Source organism: Phoca vitulina, unplaced genomic scaffold, assembly GCF_004348235.1.
Source record: "Phoca vitulina isolate PV1807 unplaced genomic scaffold, GSC_HSeal_1.0 scaffold11, whole genome shotgun sequence".
Taxonomy (NCBI): Eukaryota; Metazoa; Chordata; class Mammalia; order Carnivora; family Phocidae; genus Phoca; species Phoca vitulina.
Window position 1 is genome coordinate 13832216 of NW_022589714.1, and position 26468 is coordinate 13858683.

General features: G+C 38.6%; 1 protein-coding gene across 1 annotated transcript in view; it reads left to right on the forward strand.

Moving 5' to 3' along the window:
- Window positions 1-26468, forward strand: part of IMPG1 (interphotoreceptor matrix proteoglycan 1) — a 124156-nt gene that overhangs the window by 54780 nt on the left and 42908 nt on the right. Inside the window, 3 exon segments of the mRNA XM_032410137.1 lie at window positions 1331-1578; window positions 2956-3032; window positions 4136-4214. Coding sequence (XP_032266028.1) covers window positions 1331-1578; window positions 2956-3032; window positions 4136-4214 — 404 coding nt within the window.

Here is a 26468-nt window from a genome sequence, read left to right on the forward strand (position 1 = left end):
TAATTAGAAAAACATAAAAACACATTTCTGTGAGGCAAGCATGTTTTAACAATTTCTTAAATATCATTTGTGATGGGAAATTGTCTGTCTGAATGCACACTTGTACAAGCAGCCAACCTAAGTCTGGAATAAAGCAGAGAAACTAATTTGCTCCTTGGTTCCAAGGTCAGTTTGAACTGAGACAGAGCCCACTATACCTTGGAGAGCTCAGTAATAAGAATCCAGCTTTGGCTTCTCTAATTGACTAGTGAAATAATGAACTGTAGACTCTGACTGATTGTGTGGCCCAAAGAACTGCCAAGAGTACACATGATCAGTTCCTGTGGCTTTAAAACACTTGTGCATCTCTCTGTGTGGATTTATGGCATAAACTAAAAGGTAAACCTGATCCGAGAGGAAAGAGTTATGGAGATTCCTATTTCATTTTTATATGCAAAAAGGCATCAAGTCAATAAATACAATAATAAATATGGTTAATTATATACTACTTCCCTTTCTCTTTTCTCACACCTTTCTTCTAAGATATCTTAAAAGCAGCTTGAGGGAAAAAAATTATGTTTGATTTAGAATTTTGTTTTTTAATTAAAAAATATTTCTTGAAAGAAGTAGAAGAGAAATAACGTTAAGAATTGAAGCTTTGGGACGCCTGGGTGGCTCAGTCGGTTAAGTGTCTGCCTTTGGCTCAGGTCATGATCCCAGGGACCTGGGATCGAGCCCCATATTGGGCTCCCTGCTCAGTGGGGAGCCTGCTTCTCCCTCTCCCTCTGCCTGCCGCTCCCTCTGCTTGTGCTCTCTATCAAATAAATAAATAATATTAAAAAAAAAAAGAATTGAAGCTTTGACTTGGTTATGATATGTACATACTACTGTCCCACTGCTGTATCCTATGCTGCTATTTCATAGACCCTCCTACAGAAGGCTATTTGTAGAAAAAAGGACAATTCATCCTTCTTGCTGATTGGCACTTCATGACTTTACTTATAAGGCCACCAAAAACACTGGTGAATAATAGCAACTCTTGACAATTAATACTTTTTCATAAAGAATAAAGTAAAAATCTATGATCACTTGATTCAGTTAGTAGCCAGTCTTCAAGCTGGACTTAACCCCCATCCTGGCATTCTGTCTAACAACTAAAATATATGTCAGTTCTTCTTCCACATTTCAAATTTTTAATAAACATTTAAACTAGTTTTGAAGTGGGATATTCTTTAAGAACCCATCAGGAAAGAGGATGAAGCTGTCTGAAATCTTTATAGCAACATAATTACTCTCTTTATAAAGCATGTAACAATGGGTTTGGGTGGAATGTGTCCTCTGCTGTCTACAGTTCAAGCTCCATAGAGACACGACTTATGGCCATCTTTAAGAGAGACAGTGCAGAAGTAAAAAGCCCTGCAAGTGACCTCCTGTCTTTTGATTCCAACAAAATTGAGAGTGAAGGAGTCCCTCATGGAATGATGGAGGAGGACAAGCAACCAGAAATCTATCTGACAGCTTTAGACCTCAAAAAACTGATCAGCAGAGCACTGGAGGAAGACAAATCCTTGGATGTGGAAACAATTCAGTTCGCTGATGGTCAGTTGGTGATTTCATAGTTCTGGTTTTATCCTCATTCCAACAGCAACATTAGTAGGTGCGAATGTCTCATGGTCACTATCATTTCAACTTGGGCCTTATAGAGTCAATCATTTCTGTGACAGGAACATCATGAGTGGTATAATTTCTCTTTCCTCACTCCAACCTGCGTGTCATTTGATGAGCTCTTGGTGCTACTTCACATCAAGAATAGGTCTAGGAGAAGCCCAGAGTTTCAGTTCCGTAGTTAGCCACAGTCATCCGGTGGAGTCCAGGTGTAAAGAAGCACCCATGGACAGTTCTGTTCCATTGGCACAACCCGAACAGATTCCCTCATCTAGTAAATTGGTTGAGTCCCAGAAGGAAACAGATGGCCATTCAAATTGGGATAGCATGAGGAGAGTTTGATAAAGGAACGGTTTATAAAGTTTTTCCTAATACACAAAAGAACAGGAAAGTTCCCTAGTGCTTGAGCAGCAAGACCCATTACTGCCTCTAGGCATGAAGGGTTTGCCTAATGATCTAAGCCTTCCCAAGACCAGAGGGCAAAAAGCCATTGATAGAGTCCATATAAATCAACCTCCTAGGGCATAGAATAGCAGGGAGAGGAGAGGAGAGTGGATCTAAAAAATTCAACAAGATCATCAGGCACACTCAGGATTCTCAGAGGGTATCTGGAGGGACCCATGAGCCTAGAACTCGTTATGCCCAGCACTCTTGGCATAATAGATGAACACTAGAAATGCTATTTTAGTATGACACAGCATGAAACTGGCATTCTCTGTTAGTTCTATTTCTCTGGTTTAGATAGTCAAACTCAACACTGGAAAACATCAAAATGTCCCTTGGGACAACATGCAGGGCAAAGGAATCTCCTAGGCAAGAAAAGGTGAGCTTCAGACTCATCTTAGAGATTATCTGGTACTCTGGTTTGTCTCTGTTCAACCTTCTTGGATATTCTGAGAATCAGGCTTCAAGGTGGAAGTAGGACTCTGCAAATGGTCCTTGGTTCCAGTGTTATTCTAGCTATTTCTTTTTGTGAGCTTCATTATATCTTCATCCCCACTGGCCTAGCCAATCAACTTATCTGCCTGATCCAAATCTATACAATAAAACTAAGCACCCTAAAAATCCACTTTAATAACTGTTCTTATCACATAAACATATAAGATGTACCCCTTGCATCTGTCCTCCAATATATCATTCACATCAATGACCATTACTTTATGTGATGCTGATTTCTTAATGATTTGCTATTCCAGTCCTTTAAAACTGATTATTGCCACATTTTTCAACCCTGACTGTTTTAGTGCCCAACCACAAAAGAAAAAAAGAAAAAGAAAGAAATACTCAAACCTTGTGATTTTTCACCTGCAGAATTTTTTGGGTCAATGCCAGGCTTCGATCCTGACTTCCACTCAGTGCTGCCTACACTCCTTGCTGATATCACAAAGGTAAGTGAGTTTGTTGTTCTTTTGTTCTTCAAATAGGAACAAAGCCTCAAAAGCTTCCATCAAAAAAAAAAAAATCAGTTTAAAGACTGAACAGAGCAAAATCTTCTTTGCAATGCTAATTATAATTTTTTTCTGTCTTATAGGCAATACTTTGTTGCCCACTTCCTGTTTCTGTATTAATAAAATATGATACAACTTGCATTTCAAATACCCTAAAATTCAAAGTTTTCTTCAATGTTGTTAGATTTTTGTTTCACTTAGTGTCAGGACTTGCTGTTTTGATAAAACAAACACATGTTCATGAACTGAAAAGAATACTTAGGGCAGAATATATAATTTAATATTGACTTTTGGAAATAGATATAAACATAAGCATATTTATAAGCTTGTTCTTAAGTCTTAAGGTCTTACCTGTATTTATTTATGAGGATTTCATAAGTATAATGTCTTCAAAATAAAATAATAAATTCTGGGATCCCTGGGTGGCTCAGTCGATTAAGCGGCTGCTTTTGGCCTGGGTCATGATCCCAGGGTCCTAGGATCAAGTCCCACATCGGGCTCCTTGCTCAGCAGGGAGCCTGCTTCTTCCTCTCTCTCCCTCTGCTTGTGCTCTCTCTGTCAAATAAATAAAATCTTTTAAAAAAATAAAATAAAATAATAAATTCTGTAATAATTTTTGTACTTCATTTAAAGCTATGTCCACTTAATTTATGCCAAGAGTTGTCACTGGGGTATTCATAAATTGAAGTGCTGACTAAGCTGTATTCCTTCTTTAAATGAAGGAATTCATAAATTCCAACATGATAGACAATTCAGAGTATTTCAGTTATTAGTTCACCCTACCCAGGCAGACTCAGCTAGCCAAGAAGCCAATTGATCATATTTTGCCACTGTATCAATGCATGCTTTCCTTTCATGACAAATTTCTATATCAGAACCTATATCAGAATCCATAGTAGAAAAAAAAAAGAATCCATAGTAGATTCAAGTCAACTACAAAATGATTGCTTAAATTTAAATGAAAGAAAAAATACAGAGTGTAGCCCTTCTCATATACAGGGAAAGGTCACTTCTCAACATGTCTTTCTCAATTCATTCTTCAGGATGCTACTTTGAGTCCAGAACTTCCTCTTGGTCAATCCAGGCTTGAGACAGTGGGCAGAACAGGACACAGTATACCTGGTGAGTTTTTTTACCACAAAGTCTGTGTTAGCTGACTACATCCTCTATGAGGAATCGCTCTATTACACTACCTCAAAGACTAGTGGTAAAGTCATTCTCAACTCAGGAGAAGGTTTCCTCACATCAGCATTTCCAAAAGAAGAGCAATCCATTGAACCACCCTCTTCTGAAGAGGAGGACACCCTCGGTGTCCTTCCCTCAGCTCTGGGCCCTAGGCTCACAGAGAGCACGGACAACACTTTCCTGATGGATCTGGTGAAAGAAGCTGAAACCAAAGCAGTACCACCTGCTGCCACACACACACAGCAGCCATCTCTACCAGGCTTCGAAACTTAGAGTCCATCAGGACAAGGTAAGTCATAAGGGACAAGGGACTATGGCAACACAGTATTGGGCCTTTATAGTCAATATATGTATTCTGTTCGCCATATACAGGCTGACCATTCATACCATCTGTTCTGCTACATAGGTTTCCTTAGTGTCAATTAGCTCATGTGTAATTGAAAAGTAAGGATGTCAGTAAACATTGAAATCCTCTAGGTTCACTTTTGAATTTCCAAAACTTCATTTTTGAAGAGTTCAACTTTATCACAGTTAAAAAGGAATTTTTAGCAATTTATGAAGACTTTAAGAAAAAAAATGAAAATTCTGCAGCAGAGTCTTTTTTTAGTGCAAGAAGGAGCTGATTTAGTGGCTTCAGGAATCCCTATGCTTTCCACTTTATATAGCTCTCTGGTGAAACTATACATAAAAATGTCTTTAAGGAAACATGAACCCCAGGACATAAGGCTAATAAGGATGAACTGTGATTCTAAGTGCAAATGACACAGGAGATTTGTTATAGCTGATTTCTTTTAATTTTTTTAATTCTTTTTAAAATTTATTTTTTTAATTCAAGTATAATTAACATACAGTGTTATATTAGTTTCAAGTGTACAATATAATGATTCAACAATTCTATACATTTCTCAGTGCTCATCAAGATAAATGTACTCTTACTCCCCATTATCTATTTCACCCATCCCCCCCATGCACCTCCCATCTGGTAACCAACAATTTTTCCTCTGTGTTTAAGAGCCTATTTTTTTGTTTGTCTCTCTTTTACTTAGTTCATTTGCTGTTTCTTAAATTCCACATAAGAGCTAAATCATATGGTACTTATCTTTAATATCTGACTTATTTCACTTAGCATTATACATTCTAGGTCTATCTATGTTATTGCAAATGGCAAGATTTCATTCTTTTTATGACTGAGTAATATTCCATTGTGTGTATGTGTGTGTGTGTATATATATATATATATATATATATATATATATATATCTCATATCTTCTTTATCCCTTCATCTGTCAATGGACACTTGAGTTGCTTCCATATCTTGGCTATTGTAAATAATGCGGCAATAAACATGGGGGTACATGTATCTTTTCAAATTAGTGTTTCCATTTTCTTTGGGTTAATGCCCAGTAGTGGAATTATTGAATCATATGGTAATTCTATTTTTAATTTTTTGAGGAAACTAGTGTTTTCCACAGTGGCTGCACCAGTTTGCATACCCACCAACAATGCACAAGGGTTCCTTTTTCTCCACATCTTCCCCAACACTTATTTCTTGTGCTTTTTATTTTAGCCATTCTGACAGGTAGTCAGGTGATATCTCACGGTGGTTTTAATTTGCATTTCCCTCATCATTAGTGATGTTGAGCAACTTCTAACGTATCTGTTTGCGATCTGTATGTCTTCTTTGGAAAAATATCTATTCAGTTCCTCTGCCCATTTTTTTAATTGGATTATTTGGTTATTTTGGTGTTGAGTTGTGTAAGTTCTTTATGTATGTTGGATATTAACCCCCTATCGGATATATAATTTGCAAATATCTTCTTCCATTCAGTAGGTTGCCTTTTTGTTTTGTTGATGCTTTCCTTCATTGTGCAAAAGCTTTTTATTTTGGGTATACTCCCAATAGTTTAATTTTGCTTTTGTTTCCCTTGCCAGAGGAAACATCTAGAAAAATATTTCTATAACTGTGGTCAAAGAAATTACTATGTTATGGTTGATGTTCTTAATAGGATTGTTACTGGTTTTACAAAATTCTACAGGTTTTGAGTGGTCTACTTCAGTCCTACTTTCCTCATAAACCCTGTGTGCAATTAGTATGCAATTTTATGGAATACAAGTTTTTTCTCAAATACATATTGGCACAAAAGCAGAACCACCTGTAAAGATTATGTTTGGCTTACATGATTACCAGTGAATAAATTTTAACTGCATGATACAGTTACCTGTTTCTGCACTACAAACCATCCCCAAAGTTTGTGGCTTAAAACAGCAATCATTTATTTTGCCCATAAGTCTGAAATTTGGGCAGGGATCAGTGAGGACAGGCTTTCTCTACCCCATGTTGTGTCACCTAGAGTATCTCAAGCTAAAAGGTGTTGAACATCTTTTTTCCAATTGGTTTACTCACATGGCTGGCAATTCAATACTCAACCACAGCTGTTGGCTGGTGGAGGGGGGGGGGGGGTCATTTCTTTTCTATATAAGTCTCTTTAACAGGGATACTTGAGCATCCTTAAAGCATGGCAGCATAGGTTTAAAGAGTCAGTATTGCAAGAGCCAGAAGATGGAAGCTGTCAATCTCTTAACAGCTCAGAAACAGTGTCACTTCCTCACATTCTAATGACTAGACAGCCATATTGCTCATCTCAATTCAGGAAGAGAGAACATAGATCTTATCTCTAGATAGGAGAAGTATCAAAAACTTTATGGCCATTTATAATGCACTACAATCCACATCAACCACTATTTTGACTTTCAAATTATTTAAAAGTTGGTTGTAGGGGTGCCTGGGTGGCTCACTCGGTTAAGGGTCTGACTTGATTTTGGCTCAAGTCATGATCTCAGGGTCCTGGGATGCAGCCCCACATTGGGCTCCACTCAGGGGGAATCTGCTTGAGGATTTCTCTCCTTCTCTCTCTGCCCGTCTCTATGCACTCTCTCTCTCTCTCTTTCTCTTTTTCTCACACTCACTAAAATAAATAAATAAATCTTTTTAAAAAATTTTTAAATAAAAAAAAATAAGTTGGCTGTATAAAACAAAGCAAACCTTTATGGTAAAGTTGTTGATAGTAAATGTCCATTGGATTCCTTTCTTTCATTATGATATCATAAAACCTTATTAAAGATCAGCATTTCAGGTAGATTAATAAAAATGATACTGTATCTATGATGAGTATGTTACTGTATTTTCAAAATTGCTTTACTGTTCTCATTATATTTATACATTCCTTCTATTCAAGGTTATACTTTAGAACACTAAAGCTGGAAGGAATCTTGGACATAATCTAGTTAAGCTACTGTGCTTCATGGATAAGAAACTCAAGGCTAGAAATGTGAAGTGTCTTACTCAAGGTCACACCGTAGCTGGTTGCAAAGCCAGGACCATCTGTCAATTTTCCTCCACCCACTAAGTTATGTTTGGCTTAACTACCCCATCATTAAAAAAAAAAATTCCCTCAAACTTCCTTTGCCTTCAAACCACAGCTTCTTTTCTATTTTACTACACTGTAGATTTTTTTTTAAGTTTCACCAAGGTTTCACCTCTAACCATACATAACAGGGACACAATTTTCACAAAAATCACAGATGGCTTCCTAATTAATCAATTTAGCAGCCTCATTTCCATCTTTATTTTACTTGATCTTTCTGGCAAGGGCTCCTGTCAACCACTCTCTTCTTGAAACTCCTTCTTCATTTGGCTTCCACAAAATGACTTCTTGATTCTTCTCATATTTCCTGACTCCTCCTCTTCAGTCTCCTGCACTGGAGCTTATTATTAGTTTTTTTATAATTTGTTTATTAAAATCCTACCTCATTCAAAAAAAGATTCATGATGATTTACGGACATGCAGGAAATATAATAAGATTTTAAAGAATTGAAAAAAATAGAAGAAAAGATAAAGCAAAAAAAGTCAGATGACTCAAAGTAATAAAACAATTTGGAACTAGATAGAGGTGGTATTTGCACAACATTGTGAATTTACTAATTCATGATTACTGAATCATTCACTTTAAAATGTTATGTTATGTTTCACCTCAATAATTTGTTTTTTAAATCAGATGACTCTCTAGAGAAAATTGTATACAAAATAAATATTATTCAGTTTTTTTTTTATATTTTATTTATTTATTTGACAGAGAGAGAGAGAAATAGCGAGAGCAGGAACACAAGCAGGGGGAGTGGGAGAGGGAGAAGCAGGCTTCCCGCCGAGCAGGGAGCCAATGCGGAGCTCGATGCGGGGCTCGATCCCAGGATCCTGGGATCATGACCTGAGCCGAAGGCAGATGCTTAACAACTGAGCCATCCAGGTGTCCCAAACATTTTATGGTTCTTTAAGTTAATTCGTGAATTTGCCTCTGAGTTTCTTAGCACTTGCTTCACTGAAGAGGCATAATGAATGCCAAAGCCTAGTTCATTACAACAGTTCTATGAGGGACTAGGTTCTGACAGTCTAATTCAAGGATTGATTGATTTTAGAGTATCCATCCAGAATGAATGTGCTGCATGACTTTTAGTCAATGCTCCATAAATAAAAATTATATCTCATAACTCAGCTTTTGATTAGTATTGACCAAGAGGCACTGCATTTGCTGACATGGGCCTAGAGTGCATATATTCTATGTTGCCAATTAAAGGCAGAGCCGTATGCTTTTGTAATCAGCCCAGCTGGGGAGAGAAATGCCATGTCGTAATGAAAAATGAAGACCCTAACTAAGAAGTATCCTAATAAAAAGGACTTCTACTTACATACATGGAAATGGGGGGAGGGGAACACAAGCATTCTAGACAAGACCAAAGCTTCCCTCTCACATAAGACAGTTCTGGGTCTCTCCCATGCACAGGTAAAATGACAACCAGGACTCCACAAAGTTCCTACACCATGGTATTACTGAGATAAATTTAGCCTGGAAAATTTTCAAGGTTAGTGTCACCAAACACCCACCAAGCCATTAAAATCTCAATAAAGCACTCATAGAAATCTCTCAGTTTAAGCAGTTTGACTTAGTAGTTAATCCCTTGAGATAAAGTACTTGCAAAATATGCCTCTGGAATGCTAAATGAATTGGTATCTTGTATAAAATTCTGAGATCTTCTATTATTAACAGTTTGGGGATGTAGTTGATCCTAAGCCATTCACTGAACTGACTGAGCCAGGCACCCCTATCTATATATGATTTAATATTAGGAATTGGCTCATGTAGTTATGGAGGCTGAGAAGTCCCAAGATGTACAGTCAGCAAGCTGGATACCCACGAGAGCCAATGGTGTAAGTTCCAGTCTAAGTCCAAAGGCAGGAAAACCAATGCCGCAGCTCAAACACAGTCAAGCAGAGAGAATTCTCCCTTACTTAGCCTTTTGTTCAGGCCTCTAACTGATTAGATGAGGCCCATATTAGGGACGGCAATCTGCAATTTACTCCATCTAACTCTTCAAATGTTAATTGCATCCAGAAATGCCCTCACAACCACATCCAGAATAATGTTTAACCAAATATCTGGGCCCCCATGGCCCAGTCAAGTTGACACAAAAAATTAGCTATCACATCCCATCTAGGTAAAACATTAAAATCACCACACATTTCCAAATTTTCTTAATCTCACCTCAGCATTTGACTCCATTGAAAGGAATCAGTGAGATGAGCTAAACTGAATGAACTTAATAGAGAACACAGATGCTAATGTTTCATGAGGTTAAGGATTCAGTCCATCTCTATTTTTGCAGTATCATTAGTGTCCAGCCAGATGCCTGGCACATACTAGGCAAGCAATTAATATATGTTGAGTAATTGAAGAAGGAATGAATTTGTATCATAATACCTCCATGAAAGTCAGGGTTAATAGGAATAATTTGATTATTTCCCTTTTTGCCCTACCTACTAAGAAGCTCAGAGAGAGCCAATCCAGTGATCCAGACCACAGTAGTCTGCTATCTATTCTGGTCACACCACCCACCACTGCCAAAATATGTCATCCATATTCATGTTTTGTGGCTTTGCACAAATTATTTTCTCTCCTGCCTGTAATACCCTTCCTTTCCTTTAGCCTGATGACCTCCTACTTGTGCTTTAAGTTCCAGGTAACATGCCACCTCCTCAATGAAGCTTTCCCCAACTGCTCCCTGAAAAGACTCATAATTACCATCTGTTTCCTGACTCCACAGCAAAAAAGTATATATACCTCCATCAAACATTTACCACTCCAGACTGAAATTATTAATATGCATGTCTGGTATCCCTTCAAGACTGAATTCCTGAAATGAAAGAACATGTTTAAAAAAAGAAAAAAACAACAACTCCTGCACTAAATACAGTGTGTGGCACATGATTGGGGTTTCGTAATTATTTGTTACTGTTGTCGATCTTAATGAGTCTGTCACTGTTTTAAGTCTCAGACTGCAAACTTCTGGAAGATGCACCCCACCCTGTGTAAGTCCTCACGCAGCTAGAGACAGACAACCTCACATGGAAGGTGATATAAGGTGCTATTCCTCACTGGTGAATACCTTTATCAGAATAAGAGTGCTAAAGAACTTCAATCAGCTGTACCACCTGTGATACATTAACTACCACACTGATTAATGTGTAGGCATGAAGTGAAAGAAATATGCAATTGGCCATTCTGCTAACCAAAAATTTTTCATATCCTAACTGTTAACCAGGAAGGCCTGGCAAAGACGTTATTTAAATTGCTCCACTTTAGGATGAAAGGACAATGGTAAGACGTGGAAAGATTTCTAAGAAAAACTCAGCTGAACTTTAAATCACTATGGTCAATATTTTTGCCTTTTCTTCTTTGTACTTCTAAATTGAGGATCAAACAGTAAGTTTCCCTGATAGGAATAGGCTGCTGATAAAAATTTTTCAGAGAGATCCATGAGGAAAATAGCATCTGAAGGAAAGAATGAATAGCCATTCAGCTAAGGCTTGCAATTACATTTGGGCCATAGATAACAATCTTCACAATGCTCAGAGAAAGATGAAAAGTGAATTGAAGTCCTTCCAACTCTCTAATTTGGTCATTCTAGACTTTACCTAGATGTCAGGCGAGATAGTACTGTCCTTCAGAATTTAAGTTTGGGAAATTCAGTGCCCTGCCCCAAATTTTGGCAATTCCCAAGAAAATCTGTGCTGACTTTCTGCCCCCTCTGGAACTTCCTTGGTGCACCATGGTCAGCCCCTATTCTCTCAAAACCCCCCTCAGTGACCATTCTTTTTCTAGACTCTTCCCAATTCTATTATGATCCTATTTTTTATGCAGAATAGTGTTCTGTTTAATCTCCTTCTAACATTTTACTGAACTGAGACCACGTTTCTAAGATAAATTCTGCCAATCCTGCAAGTGCAAAAGCAGGTAGAAGCAGTTGCCAGTAGAAATTGCATCTTTCCCTTCCTCCCACCCTCACAGTCCTTCCCTTAAACACACTCACCTACATATTTAGAGGATGGTAGATACCAAGCAGCTTGCAGTAACTCTTGACAACTTCATCTCACCTTAATGCCACGGTTTCTTCTTTCTTCCTTCCCCGGGGGAGCTCTCTTTTTCCTCCATATTAGTTAAGTCCACTCTCCAGTTTTACCTCATTTGGCACTAGTACACATTGATTTTTACCAAGGACTCCATCTAGATTCCCTGCACATCTTTAGATGAGAGACTGGTCCATCACAGGTGAATTGCAGTGGCACTGTAGGCCACAGATCCAAGTAAACCCTTCATGGGCCAGTAAACTACAGAGTAAAAAAGATTTCAGCAAGTTCACTTAGCTAGTCGTGGCTCTCTGGGATGCTGTGCTTATTTAATTCATTCAGCTAATATTTATGTGGTGCTTATTAGGTACAGGGATAAAATAGTGGGTAAATCATATCCTCCATGACTGTCATGTTTTGAGTCTCCCACAAAATAGATCCTGAAGATGAGGATTTGATTATAAGGCGGTGTTTTGGAGATGATCCCAGGAAACCCAGTAAAAGGAACAGGGAACCAAAACAGGAAAGGGAGGGAAACCAATACAGCCAATTAGCTTTGTGACCACTGGAGTTCCTCTGTGGTGTGCTGGTGAATGTTTAACAACCAATCCAAAACAAAAAACAAAGAAGTGTGATACATATGCATACAAAAGTTTAGTATAAAATTTGGCTGATACAAAGGATATGTAGTGCACAATTTATAAATAATATATATATTCTTTATTTTCAATTCTATATAGCCAATTGGTTTTCCTAAGGAAATAATATTTAAACTGAGATCTGAATGACAGGAAGACAAAAACAAAAATTGGGGAGGGATGGTGAAGAGTGTTTTGGGAAGAGGGGAGTAGGGAAAGCTGGAAGTGGCACGGCATATTGAAGGAAAGTGAAGAAACCCAACGGTAGCTAGAACACAAAGGGTCGAAAAGAGTTAGAAAACAGTGAAGCTCTAGAAACGTAGAGTTTTATAAGCCTTGTTAATTATCATTAAAGGGTTTTAAGCAAAGGAGTGACACACCAAATTTGAGCTTAAATAGATCTCACTGCATTGTGGAAAATTGGCTGGAGTTGGGAAAATGCAAGCAATCAATTAGAAGAATCTTAACAACAATCTGGGCTAGAAATGTTGAAAGCTTGGACTTGAGTGACAGAAGGGGAGATGAACAAAAGTGAATTGATTGAGTGGTATTTAATAGGTAAAATCATTATGAAGAATTCTGAAGCCATGAATAGGTTCAGCAAGAAAGCCTGACCTGATTAATGAGCAATGTCTGTTATAGGCTCATCAGTGGGAAGTAGTGATGTATGTGTCTGCTGTGTCTATAATAAGCTAGTGAACTGGTTTTGGCCATCCTCTTGGATGTCCAAATATTTCCTTCCTGTTACCATTTTATGGTCATCTGATTTGTAAGCACATCCTTGGAGATGCCAGCCTTTGTTAGTTTTCAGATCCTTGACATGGTCACTTTTATCACTTTCATCCATTTTTCTTGGCTTAAATTTACATAATGAGGAAGATGGGTAAGTATCCATTATTATGGATCAATCAAATGCTTTTGATTGATCTGTCCAGTATTTTACAGAGAAAAGAAGAGGCCAATAAATATAAGAAACTGTGTTGCATAAATAAGTAAATATAATGATTCATGAGGACTCAGGAATTCTCTTTATGACCTGCTCTAGGAAACTATTTCCACAATTACCTTAAATCTATAGAGCTCGTAGCACCTATGAGGACTTGATCCCCCTATTCATCCCAATTTAGAGGTTCCATTCTAACAACCCAGTGATTTTTGTTTGTTTTTTAATTTCAGTTTTTGGCATCTGTCCTATTTTTCCCTTTTGGTTTAGCATCTGCACTCTATCCCTTCTCATTTCTTGGAGTGGCCACTAGCAAACTGCAGTTGTATTTGTATTTTACTCAGTGTAGCTAACACGTCAGCACCTCACCAGTGCCAGAAAACCAGCGTGCAGCAGCGCTGGGCTCAGCAAGAAGTGTGCCGCACACCACAGAGCCTCTTCACAGGTTATCTGGACGCCAGCTCTGTTCAGTTTCCTTTCACAGTTAGTGGCACTGAAACAAGGAGACAAACTTGTTGGGCTCTGGTTCCTGGATCATCCCTCAGTGGAGGACAGCTCTAATGACAAGGAGAATGTCTCTGCATGAATAAGCCCTTAAATGAATTTCAAAATTAAGCCATTATGACAACTTTAACAGAAATCTTAACTTAAGGGCACCTGGGTGGTTCAGTGCGTCTGACTCTTGGTTTCAGCTCAGGTCATGATCTCATGGGTCATGAACTCAAGGCCCACATCAGGCTCCGTGCTCAGTGGGGAGTCTGCTTGGGACTCTCTCTCCCTCTCCCTCTTCCCCTACCCGCCCCATGCTCGCTCACTCTCTCTCTCTCTCTAGCTCTCTCTCTAAAATAAATAAATAAATCTTAAAAAAAAAAAAGAAATCTCAACCTAAAAATCTATCACTCCATTATTACATGTAGACAATAGAGAAAGTTTTCAGAAAGAAAGGTAAGACAAAAGGAAGAGAAGGATTAAGGTGATAGTGCATGGGGAAAATATTGGAGGAAATACATCGCCATCGATAAAGCAGTCCCATCTTTAGAATAAGAATGCATTGTCACATATGTCTGCAATGTTTCCAAGGCCTAGATTTTGGGGTAAATTAAAGTTTCATGTTGGGGAACTCTTATTTACAGTGTTCAGAATACCAGAACTTCAGCATGGTTGTTCAACAAGCAGAGAGAACAGCTCTGAAAAAGAAAATTCAGTTCACACTAGACTACAGTGCACTTTCCATCTATCTTCTTTATTCAAGACCTACACATATAAAATAGGAACAATGTAAGATTTTATGTATAAAATAGAAAGACTACTTTAAAAATTTTTCTAGACTAAGCATATGTATATGACTGTCTTAGGTCATAGGGGAAAAGATCCGTGAGAAGCAGAGGCATCAAAGAAGGCACAGGTGGAACTGTAAGTGGGCGCTGAAGGGAGCATCGGACTTTGCCAAAGAAAAGGGAGATGACCCTCAGGTAGAATAAGTTTCATAAGGGAAAAAAAAAAGCCAAGGCTGGAGTATGACTCAGAGAAGAATAGAGAGAAATAAGTAGATAAAGGATATGTTTAAGCAGGGCCTTAAAAGTCAGAAAAAAAGTTTCTTCTGAGTTTTCAGGAAATAAAGAGGAATGATGAAAATGAGGCTTAGGAAAGTTAGTCTGGCCACAGCTTTTGGTAGGATAGTGAGGGATTTTGTCCCATATCTGATATAAAGTTTTGGGGCCATGGATGAGGGTAGAAGCAGAGGAAGAGGGGAGGAAAGAAGAGATACAAAATATTTTATTTTAAAAAATGAAATAAAGGGGCACCTGGGTGGCTCAGTCATTAAGCGTCTGCCTTCGGCTCAGGTCATGATCCCAGGGTCCTGGGATCGAGCCCCACAGCGGACTCCCTGCTTGGCAGGAAGCCTGCTTCTCCCTCTCCCACTCCCCCTGCTTGTGTTCCCTCTCTTGCTGTGTCTCTCTGTCAAATAAATAAATAAAATCTTTAAAAAAATTTTTAAAATAAAAAATGAAATAAAGTTTAAATATAAAATAAAATAATATAAAATACAATAAACCAGGGACTACTTTAGATAATGATGGATAGAGGGGAAGGATGGGTTGAAGGGTCTGGACCACCATTGGGTTGAACACCTCTATGGCCATCCATGTTATACACAAGATAACAAATTTCTTCCTGCCCGAGAAGTTAAAGCCTAATAGAACACAAGAACAACGTATTCTCTCTGTGTGTTTCTCAGTATCTCTCTCCCCGCCTTCCCTCCTTCTCTTTCTCTCTTTGAAAAATCAGCACAAGTCAGACAATAGGAGTTTTCTAATATGTATTAGGAAGCCCCCATTTAAGTGATTAGAATTTTACATAGAGGTAAATTGAATTTTACATATAGGTAAGTTAAATGTTCAGTATGTATATTAATCAAGGTTATCCAGAGAAACAGAACCAATAGGGTGTGTGTGTGTGTGTGTGTGTGTGTGTAGAGAAAGAGAGAGAGACATAAAGACAGAGAGAGACTGAGATTTATTTTAAGGAATTGACTTATGCATTTCTGGAGGCTTGCAAGTCTAAATCTACAGGATAGATGGGCAGGCTAGAAACCAGGGAAGACATCAGCTTATAGAATTTCCATTTCCTCTGAGGAGGACAGTTTTTTTGTTTGATTTTGGGGTTTTTTTTTTTAAAGATTTTATTTATTTATTTGACAGAGAGAGACACAGCAAGAGAGGAAACACAGGCATGGGGAGTGGGAGAGGGAGAAGCAGGCTTCCTGCGGAGCAGGGAGCCCGCTGCGGGGCTCGATCCCAGGACCCTGGGATCATGACCTGAGCTGAAGGCAGACGCTTAACGACTGAGCCACCCAGGCGCCCCTGTTTTGTTTTGTTTTGTTTTTTAATTAAGGACTTCAACTGGTTGAATGACACAACATAGAGGAAAATCTGCTTTACAGAGTCTACTGATTGAAATGTTCATTTCACCTAAAAAATACCTTCACAGAAACATCTAGAATAACGTTTGACCAAATATCTGGATACCATGCCTAGCCAACTTGACACATAAAATTAGCCATCACAGTATGTCTTGAATGAGCTCTGCATAGTAGGGGAAAAAAACAGAGGGTGCTTTATACATTAGATCCGCAGGGAAAAAAATGCAAAGCCAGAACTAAAACAGGCAAGATCAGGTCATAATCGGACAATTCATCTGGTACAAAGAAAAAACAGGGTGGCCTAATGAAATGCCCTTAATCATAATGTAAAAGATGTATGTCACTAGTGATAATAGGTGGTCAGTATTTGTGGAATTGGAAGGAACCCATGTTAGAAGGAGTAAGAAATACACACCCAACAGCTAGAAAGAAAGCTGTCCAGAAGAAAATCATGACAAGAGAGGTACAGAGTGACAAGGCTAGATGGACAAAATAGCATCTCACCGATTCCATAGTCATCCATTCCCACCATTTATCACTTTCCAACTTACTGGGATATGATGCATTTATAGCTACAAGGATCTCTGTCTTGTATACCCTTATCTTGACTCACATGAGGTTATAGAATTAGGGAGAGAAGGCAAGTGATTCTGCCCCTCTTTTTTCCACTTACCAGTCATGGCCTTATAGTCATGGCCAAAATGATTTGAGGCCAGAGAGTAACCAGGAGCAGACAAGGTCAATTTTGAGACTATGGGGAAGGAATGTCACTTTGGGTCCTCTTGTGGAGAATCACAGGTTTATAATATGATCAGCACTTTAATCAAAGAAGCAATTCTTGCACTGAAGAAAAGTGACATCTTAGCAATCCTAAAGTAGAAACAGGAACAGCATTTATAAGGAGATTGAAGGACATGGATAGAAACTCTCATGAATAGTTTCTTTTAGTTTTTAAGGTTTTTTTTTTTTAAGAGTTTATTTATTTGAGAGAGAGAGCAGACGTTTAACCGACTGAACCACCCAGGCGCCCTGATTTAGTTTTTAAGTTTTAAGAAGATGAAACTGCATTTCTAAAAGTGTCAGTAGATTACGAGTTACATGCAGTGGTCAGTTTCTAAAAGGGGAGTCTACACAGGCAACTGAGCAAACTTTTGTAATTGTCATGCAGTTATGCTCAAAGTGACAGGTCCCGTCCTCCATCTGACCTTAAAAATGTAAATCTTGGGAAAATGGGACCCTAATCTTTAAATAGATCCTATTCATCTCAGAAAAAAATTAACATCTTTTGACCACTGAGTAAACCAAAAGATAAGGGGATTTTCAGTTTCTTCTACCTCTATTTTTCTAGCTTGGCAATGATCAAGGTAGAAGAACAACTCTCCGTTGCTAGTTGGCAAGTTCTTTGTATTGTCAGGTTAAGTAGAATCCTTGCCAGACCATGCATATTAGATTTATGCTATTTGGAATGTTGAAACAAGTGCTAATCCACAGAACTTTTATAAAATGCTTACTAAATATCATCCAAAGTCAGCATTTACAAAACTTACTGAACTTTATTTATAGAGATGGAACAAATTAAAGCATTTGCAGAAAGATAAATAAATACATCCATTTGTATTTATCTATCTGTTTGTTTGTTTGTTTTGAATGAGAATATGTTTAGAGTTTAGGAAAATCTATCTCTTTAGATTCTCCATCCAAACCTTCATCCTGGAGGATGACAAATTTCCTGTTGATTAGAGTCTTTACATGAGAGTTTGCCATAATTTTCATCAGGTCTTTCAGTTGCATATTTGTGACATTGTCAAATGATCTTTCAGGGAATTTCTTCAACTTTGAAAGTCAGAGTGACTCAAGGGTACTAAGCAAATGATGTGTGCCACTTTTTGTTTTAAGCATCTTTTGAATGTTAAGTTTAAAAAGCAGTAGTTGGAAATGATGCGTTACAGTATTCAAGACACAGAACAAGAAATATTACAGCTGGGAGAACTGGGCAGTAGAGAGAAAGAGGAGGGCCAGGAGAAGGACAATGAGATAGGAAGAATACAACTGAAATAGCTAAAAGGGTCTTTTAATTGTTGGGAATACTTGTTTTAACCATGGGACCTGGAAGGCAGCAAGAGAAGCTGACTAAGAGGAGAGACCTTGGGAATAAAACAGTAGTGAGAGGTGCTGGGCAGGAAGGTGAAGCGTCAGTACGGGGAATGCAGGGGCCTCCTGGAGGGAAAGCTGGAGCCTCTCCCTGGGAGAACGAATTCAAGAGAGCAACGCTGGATCAAGGACCAGGGGTGGGGAAGAGCACCTCCTGGTTCAGGGAGGGAGAAAAGAACTAATTCAAGGAAGCAGATTCATCTCCTAAGTTAGACAGAGACACTGACCCTGTGCTGTGCACCTGTAATTTGCTAGCTTTCTTATCAACTTTACACATGATCCAGTGTTGCCCTAAGTGGCTGAGTATTTGGAATGACTGCCTGTGGAAGTGAGAGTGAGAATATTGAAGCCGACTGAAGTCCAGAAAGGAAAGACCATCCCCATCTTCCTGGGGGATAACAGAGGGGTTAGACGGGTGGGAGGACCTTGCTGAGGACCCGGCTGCATCTCGTCCAGGTGAACCTTTTCACTCAACACCTGTCCCAATGAGGGTTTTTCTTCTTTGGCAAAAGGGAAATTCAGCATAACCACAGAAAAACAGGAGTACCGCAATACCTGGGCCCTAACTGCCTTACTATTTGTTACAGAAAATGGAACCTCTGCTTGGCATGACTCATGGAGGAGTGCCCTGAATTCCTAGCTAAAAAAAGAAAAAGAAAAAATGATTTTGAAAAAAACCTTTCTGTGATTTAATTATACATTAAAAGTCTCATTTCTGGAGCAATTTAATCCATTGCTTCATCTTCTACAAAAGATATGAAACTCTCTTGTTTTCGTGTCATCTGAGGTTTTGTAGGTTTGTAGGCTTGTTTTGTTTGTTTTGTCTTTGTTTTTAAGTTTACAGCCTCCACACACAAACTAATGAATTTCTCAATTCATTTCTCCTCAGGGAAGCCTCATTTTCTCTCCTCATTGCTAACATTGTTTCTTCCTCTTACAAAGCACAGGCTGGGCGAGAGATCCAGTGTGACATGGTGTGCAGTTTATAGTAATATCCCTGTGATGGTATCTTTCAACCCTTATTATTGACATCGACTTCGCTTGGTAATACCAAGTTATATTACAAGTGTCATTCTCTGGTACTCTGAGGCCATTTTTCCAATTTCAAATTTTCTTGGCAAACTCATGACCTACAATAAAGTGTCTTTTTTTTTTAAGTAGGCTCCTTGCTGGGCATGGAGCCCAACACAGGGCTTGAGCTCACGACCCTGAGATCAAGACCTGAGGTGAGATCAAGAGCTAGATGTTTAACTGAATGAGCTAACCAGGCGCCCCTACAAAAACGTATCTTTCTGCAGATTCCCATATAGGTCTGTGTCTTCAGTGGCTTCACTACCAATTCAAAGACCATTTTCCCAGAATTTGATGGACCTAGTTTTTTTCCTCAGACTTTATTGTAATAATTACTAAGACCTCCAGTTTATACTGAAATATCAGGACTCTTTAGAATCTTCTTCCATGAATTCCTGCAAGACTTGCCTGACCTTTTCTCTTTCTTCTTTGTCTCAACCTAATCTCAACACCCACTCTGTGCATGTATAATGTGTAGGGCCCAGGCAGGGCTGGTCTTTGGGACAGTGAGTAAGACACAAAAGTTCAAGGAAATTTCAAGGAATCTCAAGGAAAGCAAAAAAACTCAATAGTCAAGATCATATTTAAATGCAAGATTTCAAAAACTCAGAATAAATGCAAAAAAAGTCATGAACAAAATATCAAAATTTTAAAAATAATGATAAACCATCATTTATTTTACAACCTTGCATTATTGTATGATATGAACAGTCATTTCTAGTCTGCCCAGTGTTCCTGCCTGTATGGCCCTCATGTACCCCTTCAGGCAAAGCTTTCAAGGGTTGACATGGGTATAAACAAATTGGAACAACATGGGGCTTCACATAGAGTCATGCTTTTGCATTGTAGTGCTTTTATTAACTTTGTCTATTTGGTTAAAATATGGGAGGATTTTTTGATAAGTGTATACAGGGGTGCCCATTTTCCCTTTTGCCTCAAGATCCAATAGGCTCCACACATACAGAACTAAATCTTGCTAAAACCATGTTCTGCAAGCAGAACTGCTATCCAAGCTTTGTCCAGCACCCTGGTGCCAGATAATGAAATGGTAGGGTTAAAACAGTCCAGATAATGACATAAACAGTATAAACAGGGGCATTTATAAGAAGGATGAAGAATTTGTTGTAAATCACTTAAGCATTGTTTTGGATGAGAAATGTATTAATTTTTCCATGCATTTACTGAAATATAAATACTTTTCAGTTGGGTTCTGGAACCAGCTTTCTATTTTCTCTTCCCTAATGACTCAACCAGTCTATTTAAGGTTAAAATCTCTGATCTGGTCTCATCTGGAAAACGCTGGCTACCTATGCACATTCCCTGGACTGGCCAGGTGATCCAGGTGATTCTGTTGCCCCTTGCCTTTTCACCCAGCACTGTGTCCTGGGCCCCTGTGCTGTCTGCCCACTGCATCCCCTCTGCCAAGGCCAGCATTTTAAAGTCCCTCTTTAGTGGGAAGTGTCCCTTCCTTAGTTGACCCATAGCAGTCAGAATCTAACTAGAAAAAACAGAAACTACTCCAGGCGTGAGGTTGCCAATGTTAAAGGTCAAAACAGTCGAACATCAGCAGTCTATAATGGTTCAAACTGTTATTTACAAGAAAAGGACTTTAATGCAGGGAATTTGTTACCCAGATAGAGGAGGAGCTGAGAAACCAAACAAGAGAGGTTACCCAGGCACTGCTACTGCCCGAGCCTAAAGAGATAAAAGCAGGAGGTGGTATTACCAGAATCCAGGGAAAGCTGGGAGCCTGGAGTGCCTAATCCAGTGGGAGCGAGAGACACAGAGGGGAGAGAGTTGTCGCCAGAGCAGTGACTTGAGGCGCACAGGGAGGAGAAGAAATAGGCCCCACTTTTCCCTCCCCTGCCTGCCAGTGCTCACGTTGGCCAAACCTATCCAGAAACCAGATGGTACAGAGGACTCTGAAATGTAAACTACAGGGGTCAATGCCCTAGCCCCACTTTCCTGAAACCAAGCAAAGGAAAGAGCAAGGAATGACTGAGGGAAACCCAGCCCAGGATCGGCTCAGAGCCCAATTCATAAGGGGTCCCATCATCAAGGAGCAGTGTGGTATTTGGAGTAACATCATGAAACATTGCTCAACCAGCAGCAACCAAGAGCTCTTGCTGTCCACTTATTCCATTTCCAATATTGTGGGAACCACAAACATACAGGTCATTGTACTTCAGAATTATCTCCCTGTTATTTGAATTAATAAAAAGAAGGAGGCTCTCTCCCTCTGTATTAAGTAATTTTAAAGTTGCTACAGAATTGCTTATTTTCTCATGGAAATGTCTTCTTGTGTACCCAAATCTGTCAGTTTCAATAAAGTAATAAACAGCATAATCACCTGGGATAGTTCCCATTTAGTGCTGACATCTAGATGTGGTTGTCCATTTTAGCTGCCCTTGAATTGAAGCAATCTCTATCTTTGTACAGTAACTTTTAACCATTATCTTGTCTTCCTCTGCCCCGAGACAACACTCTCTAGATAAATGGATGGATAAATGGATGAGGGTGGGGGTGGATGGGTGATAGAGGATGGATGGATGTCAGTGATGATGATGTCCTTGGATTTTAAATACGGAGATGTTCCCAGCTTTTTATTTATTTATTTATTTATTTATTTATTTATTTTGGTGGCAGTGAGACTCAAACAGTGCTATGGTTGGTTGATTTCAGGGTTATAGGTGCAAAATGTAAACGTCATTAATGTGATATTTTATCTCCTAACCATAGTTTAAATGTTAAAAGGAGAAGATGATTTGCTTAGAAAGATATTAATGATTCAAGCATTCTTCACTGCAGGTAAGGAGAGTATGAATATATTTTCTTTATTCAGATAATAAATAATAAGCTGTTGCCAGAATTATTCAGATTTTCTCTTAATGCTCACATTCCCTATGTATTCAGCCTTTGCAGGATGCTATAAATCCTCCCTACCACCACCACCTGCAATGTCCTATGGAGTTGAATTTTTTAATGAGTTAATGTTAATATGTGGTTAGGCTATGATTTCTTCAAGTACAGTTCATTACTCTTAATAGATCTTGCAAATTCTTCAAAATTGTTATAAAATGAAAGCATATGAAATATCATATTTTAGGTATAATTGTCAATACCAAGAACATGAAATTAACAAAATGCACTAAAGGCAGTTCAAGTGCTTTTTGTAGATCACTTGGGGATGAATAATGGTTAGAAATTTGAGTTTTAAATAATTCCAACTGGAATATTAAAGTATAAAAAAATGTTCATGCTTCTAAACTGTCTTTTAAAAACAGAAATTTGGAACCAGTCTCTTTCATTCTTCCCTTCTTTGCACGTAATGATTCCCTCTAGCTGGTAGAATGTGATGTACTCTAGGAATATCCTCAAAGTATGTATTTACAGAACCAACTCACAAAATGCATTGAGGCAGGAAGTGATTGCTTTAAGTGGCTGAAATGCAGATAACTTCTGCAACCATAGCTTAGCCAAAACCACAAATAACGATCATAACTAGTTATCTTTCTATGGGAGATTTATATTCCATTAAGAAGTAAGCAAAGACAGGTGTTAACCAGCTTGAATCGACAACATCCTGGAAATTCAAACATGCGTTTTAACACGTATTTGCTTTTTAACAAGTTCTATAAATATATCGCACAAAATGTCATTTTTTTCCAAAATGGCATTCGTTGATATAAAAAGCATTTTAAATGTCAAATGGAAGAACTTTTCTAAAGGAACTTCAGTGTGATCACATTATGAATTTCTTATTCTTCAGAGTACAAAGCTACTGCCTAAAGTTGAATTTCCTTGCCTATAATTAAATTAATTTTTAAGAAGAGTTCCCCTTTTGCAGATTTTGGTATTAAATGTAAATGTTCATGTAGCTCTTCTTGACCCAAGTCTGTACCAGCAAAATATAGTAAAGAGGCACCCATAGATAGAGCCACTCTAAGGCTTGAGGGCAGAAGAACAATGTTGTTTGACAACCTCCTCAGGGGCAGGCGGATCCAGGCTGGGCTTCGGTCACTGTAAATGTTCCCATAATAAGCTCTAGAACCTTTCTTTACCAATGTTGTCAAACTTTCCCATGAATCAGAATCCCCCCAGGCCTTGTTCAAACACAGATTGCTGGGTAGAGTTTCTGATTCTGGAGGACTGGGATGGGGCAAATTTTCACTTCTAACAAACTCTCCGGCGACTCTAGTGCTGCCGGAGGTGGTGGGAGCACTTAGAGATCTGTTGCTCCACGGGGACAGCTACAACTATGACTCTGACATTTGGGCTTTAACACTTTCAAAGCTCTTTCATGTTTTGTTTTGTTTTGTTTTGTTTTGTTTTGTTTTGTTTTGTTTTGTTTTGTTTTGTGAGAGCGCATGAGGGAGAGCAGGACAGGGGCAGAGGGAGAGGGAGAGAGAGAATCTTAAGCAGGCTCCATGCCAAGCACAGAGCGTGGCGGGGCTCCATCTCACAACCCTCGAGATCATGACCTGAGCCAAAAATCAAGAGTCAGACACAACCAACTGAGCCACCCAGGCGCCCCTTCACGCCTTTTTAAAAAATTCATTTCTAAACCATCCCATAAGATGCACAGGATAACTAATTCTCTCCATTTTATGGGTTATAAATGAAAAACGCTGAGGCTTTTCCTCCTCTATTCTCTATCTCACTGAATACAACCACCACCAAGGAAAATGCTCAAGCTGGAAACCTAGAAGCACCCAAGACTCTCCTCTGTCTCCACCCACACCCAGCCCTTGCCCAAGCCCCACTGATTTCAGTCACTATCTTAGGGGTAGGTACCCCTGCTCTCTTCCACTTCTGTGTCTTTGGGTATATTGTTTTCTCTTCCTGGTATACCTTGATACTATGTTTAAATTTTTCTGGAAAAAAGAATTTATAAGATTTGATACATAATATTAAATCAGGATAAGCTAGTCTTTTATACATATCTATTTTATCCTCTTTTTAGTATTCACGAACCCAATTTCTCCTTCAAATTTGTTCATTTTGTGGTATGTCTTCTTAAAAATTCACCATTCCATCTAAAACTAATGATGTAATGTATGGGGATTAACATAACAATAAAAAAATTTAAAAAAAAAAAATTCACCATTCCATAAGAGTGTAACTGTGTCAGAAACTGTCTTGCTTGAAACCCATGAGGTATGGCTGGTGAGACTTACTTTTCAGTAGAAACCCGAGGAGCTAATCCCCCAATACAGTGTGGACTCAAATTCCCATTTCTCATCCTCGCTTCAGTATGTTTTTTTCTTATCATAAGTACTTTGATTCTTCAGTCTTTGAATTTTTCCATTTGGCTCATTAATTTCAGCACTAGCCTCATCAGGGCCTGGGGTTTAACAGGGTAAGCTGCTCTTCTGAGAAAAAGTTTATTGCTAATGAAATCAATTACTCTTTTATTATGAAATTTTATAAGAATATAAACAAGGATTTTGCTACATTGTCAGGCTCACAATTGTTAAAGTGTACCTGACATAATTTTCCTTAAGTTGAAGTTTCTACAGTCTGTGTTTCCATCGCAGAAATGGAGTACCACGTCTCTGTGGACTCCTTGCTTAGCGATTACACAGATCTCAGCTTCCAGATTCTCCCTAAACAAAATGGAAAGGGGGTGGTGACACCGTCAGTAGACTACCTCTCCCAGCACTTTCAGACAGTTACACCACCGGAAAATAGTGGCTTACGTGGTTTAGAGATTCATTATTGAAAATGAAAAGCTGATCTCTTGTTTTATTTCATGTGTTAGCAAATCTGTGTGCCCCCAATTGGCAAGGTCGTTGTTCTGTGCTGTAAATAGCATATAATTCATGAAGGTTCAGCAGCACCGCTTCATTGGATGTCCCCACCCCCACCCCTTTTCCATCCAACTCTTCACAACATATATTACATCTAGCACCTGGCTAAACTACCCATTTTTCCTTGAGACCATGGGTATATTGCCCTAATACCAGCCTTATTAAGTACTCATCACTGATACTATGTTAAGAATTTATTCATCTTTCTATGCTTTCAGTTTCTTTATCTGTTTAGTGGAATGATAGCACCTTAAAACTTGGATGTGATCTTTCGGTACAATAAAATACATACATAGAAGGTCATCAGTAAGTTGGAGCTATTGCCATATTTTTAAACTACTGTAAGCACTGAGACAGGGAATGTATTTATCTTGTTCATTGCAATTGCCCCGTGTCTTACAAGCACCTGGCAGATGGTAGATATTCAGTGATTTTTGTTGAGTGAATGCAAGTATGCATACATGAATGAATAAAGCCCTGGCAAAGAGGAAAACGTCAACAACTTTTAGAATTTTGTGTGGAAATCAAATGGACATGTTAAGAAAATTGAACTTTAGTGCTGTGTCATAAGTTAATTTTGAGTAGGACTTTTAAATTTTCTCAGCCTCAGATTCATTGTCTGTAAATAGAGTACAACCCCACTTCTCAAAGGAGTGTTAACAGCCATAAATGATATAAAAGATGAGCCCAGAGAAAAGAAAGCAATAACAAAATATGCCAGAAATGAAAGAGTATACTGGGACTTACTAAAAGGAAAGATGGAGAAAGAGCAAATATGTATTATCTTGGATACAAAGACTCCTTGTTACACCTGACTAGCTGCACTGCATGGGAATGTCAGAGTCAGGAGAGAAAGGGCCAGAGGCAGACAACACAGGGAGGAGAGAAGGGAGAACCAAGACAAAAAGCCAAAGAAAAGTTTGTATTTGTTATTTAAGTAACTGATGTTGAATCAAATAATGGGAAAAGTTTTGGTTTGGTATAGGAACTAAATTACAATTTGTATGCAATGTAATTACCTTTTATAATATTTACTAAAACTTTTGAGGATCATTTTGGATAAAATATGTAAAAAAAAAAAATTTCCAAGGCATAAAATGGCATAAAAACCAAATGTCAGGTGGCGCCTGGGTGGCTCAGTCGTTAAGCGTCTGCCTTCGGCTCAGGTCATGATCCCGGAGTCCTGGGATCGAG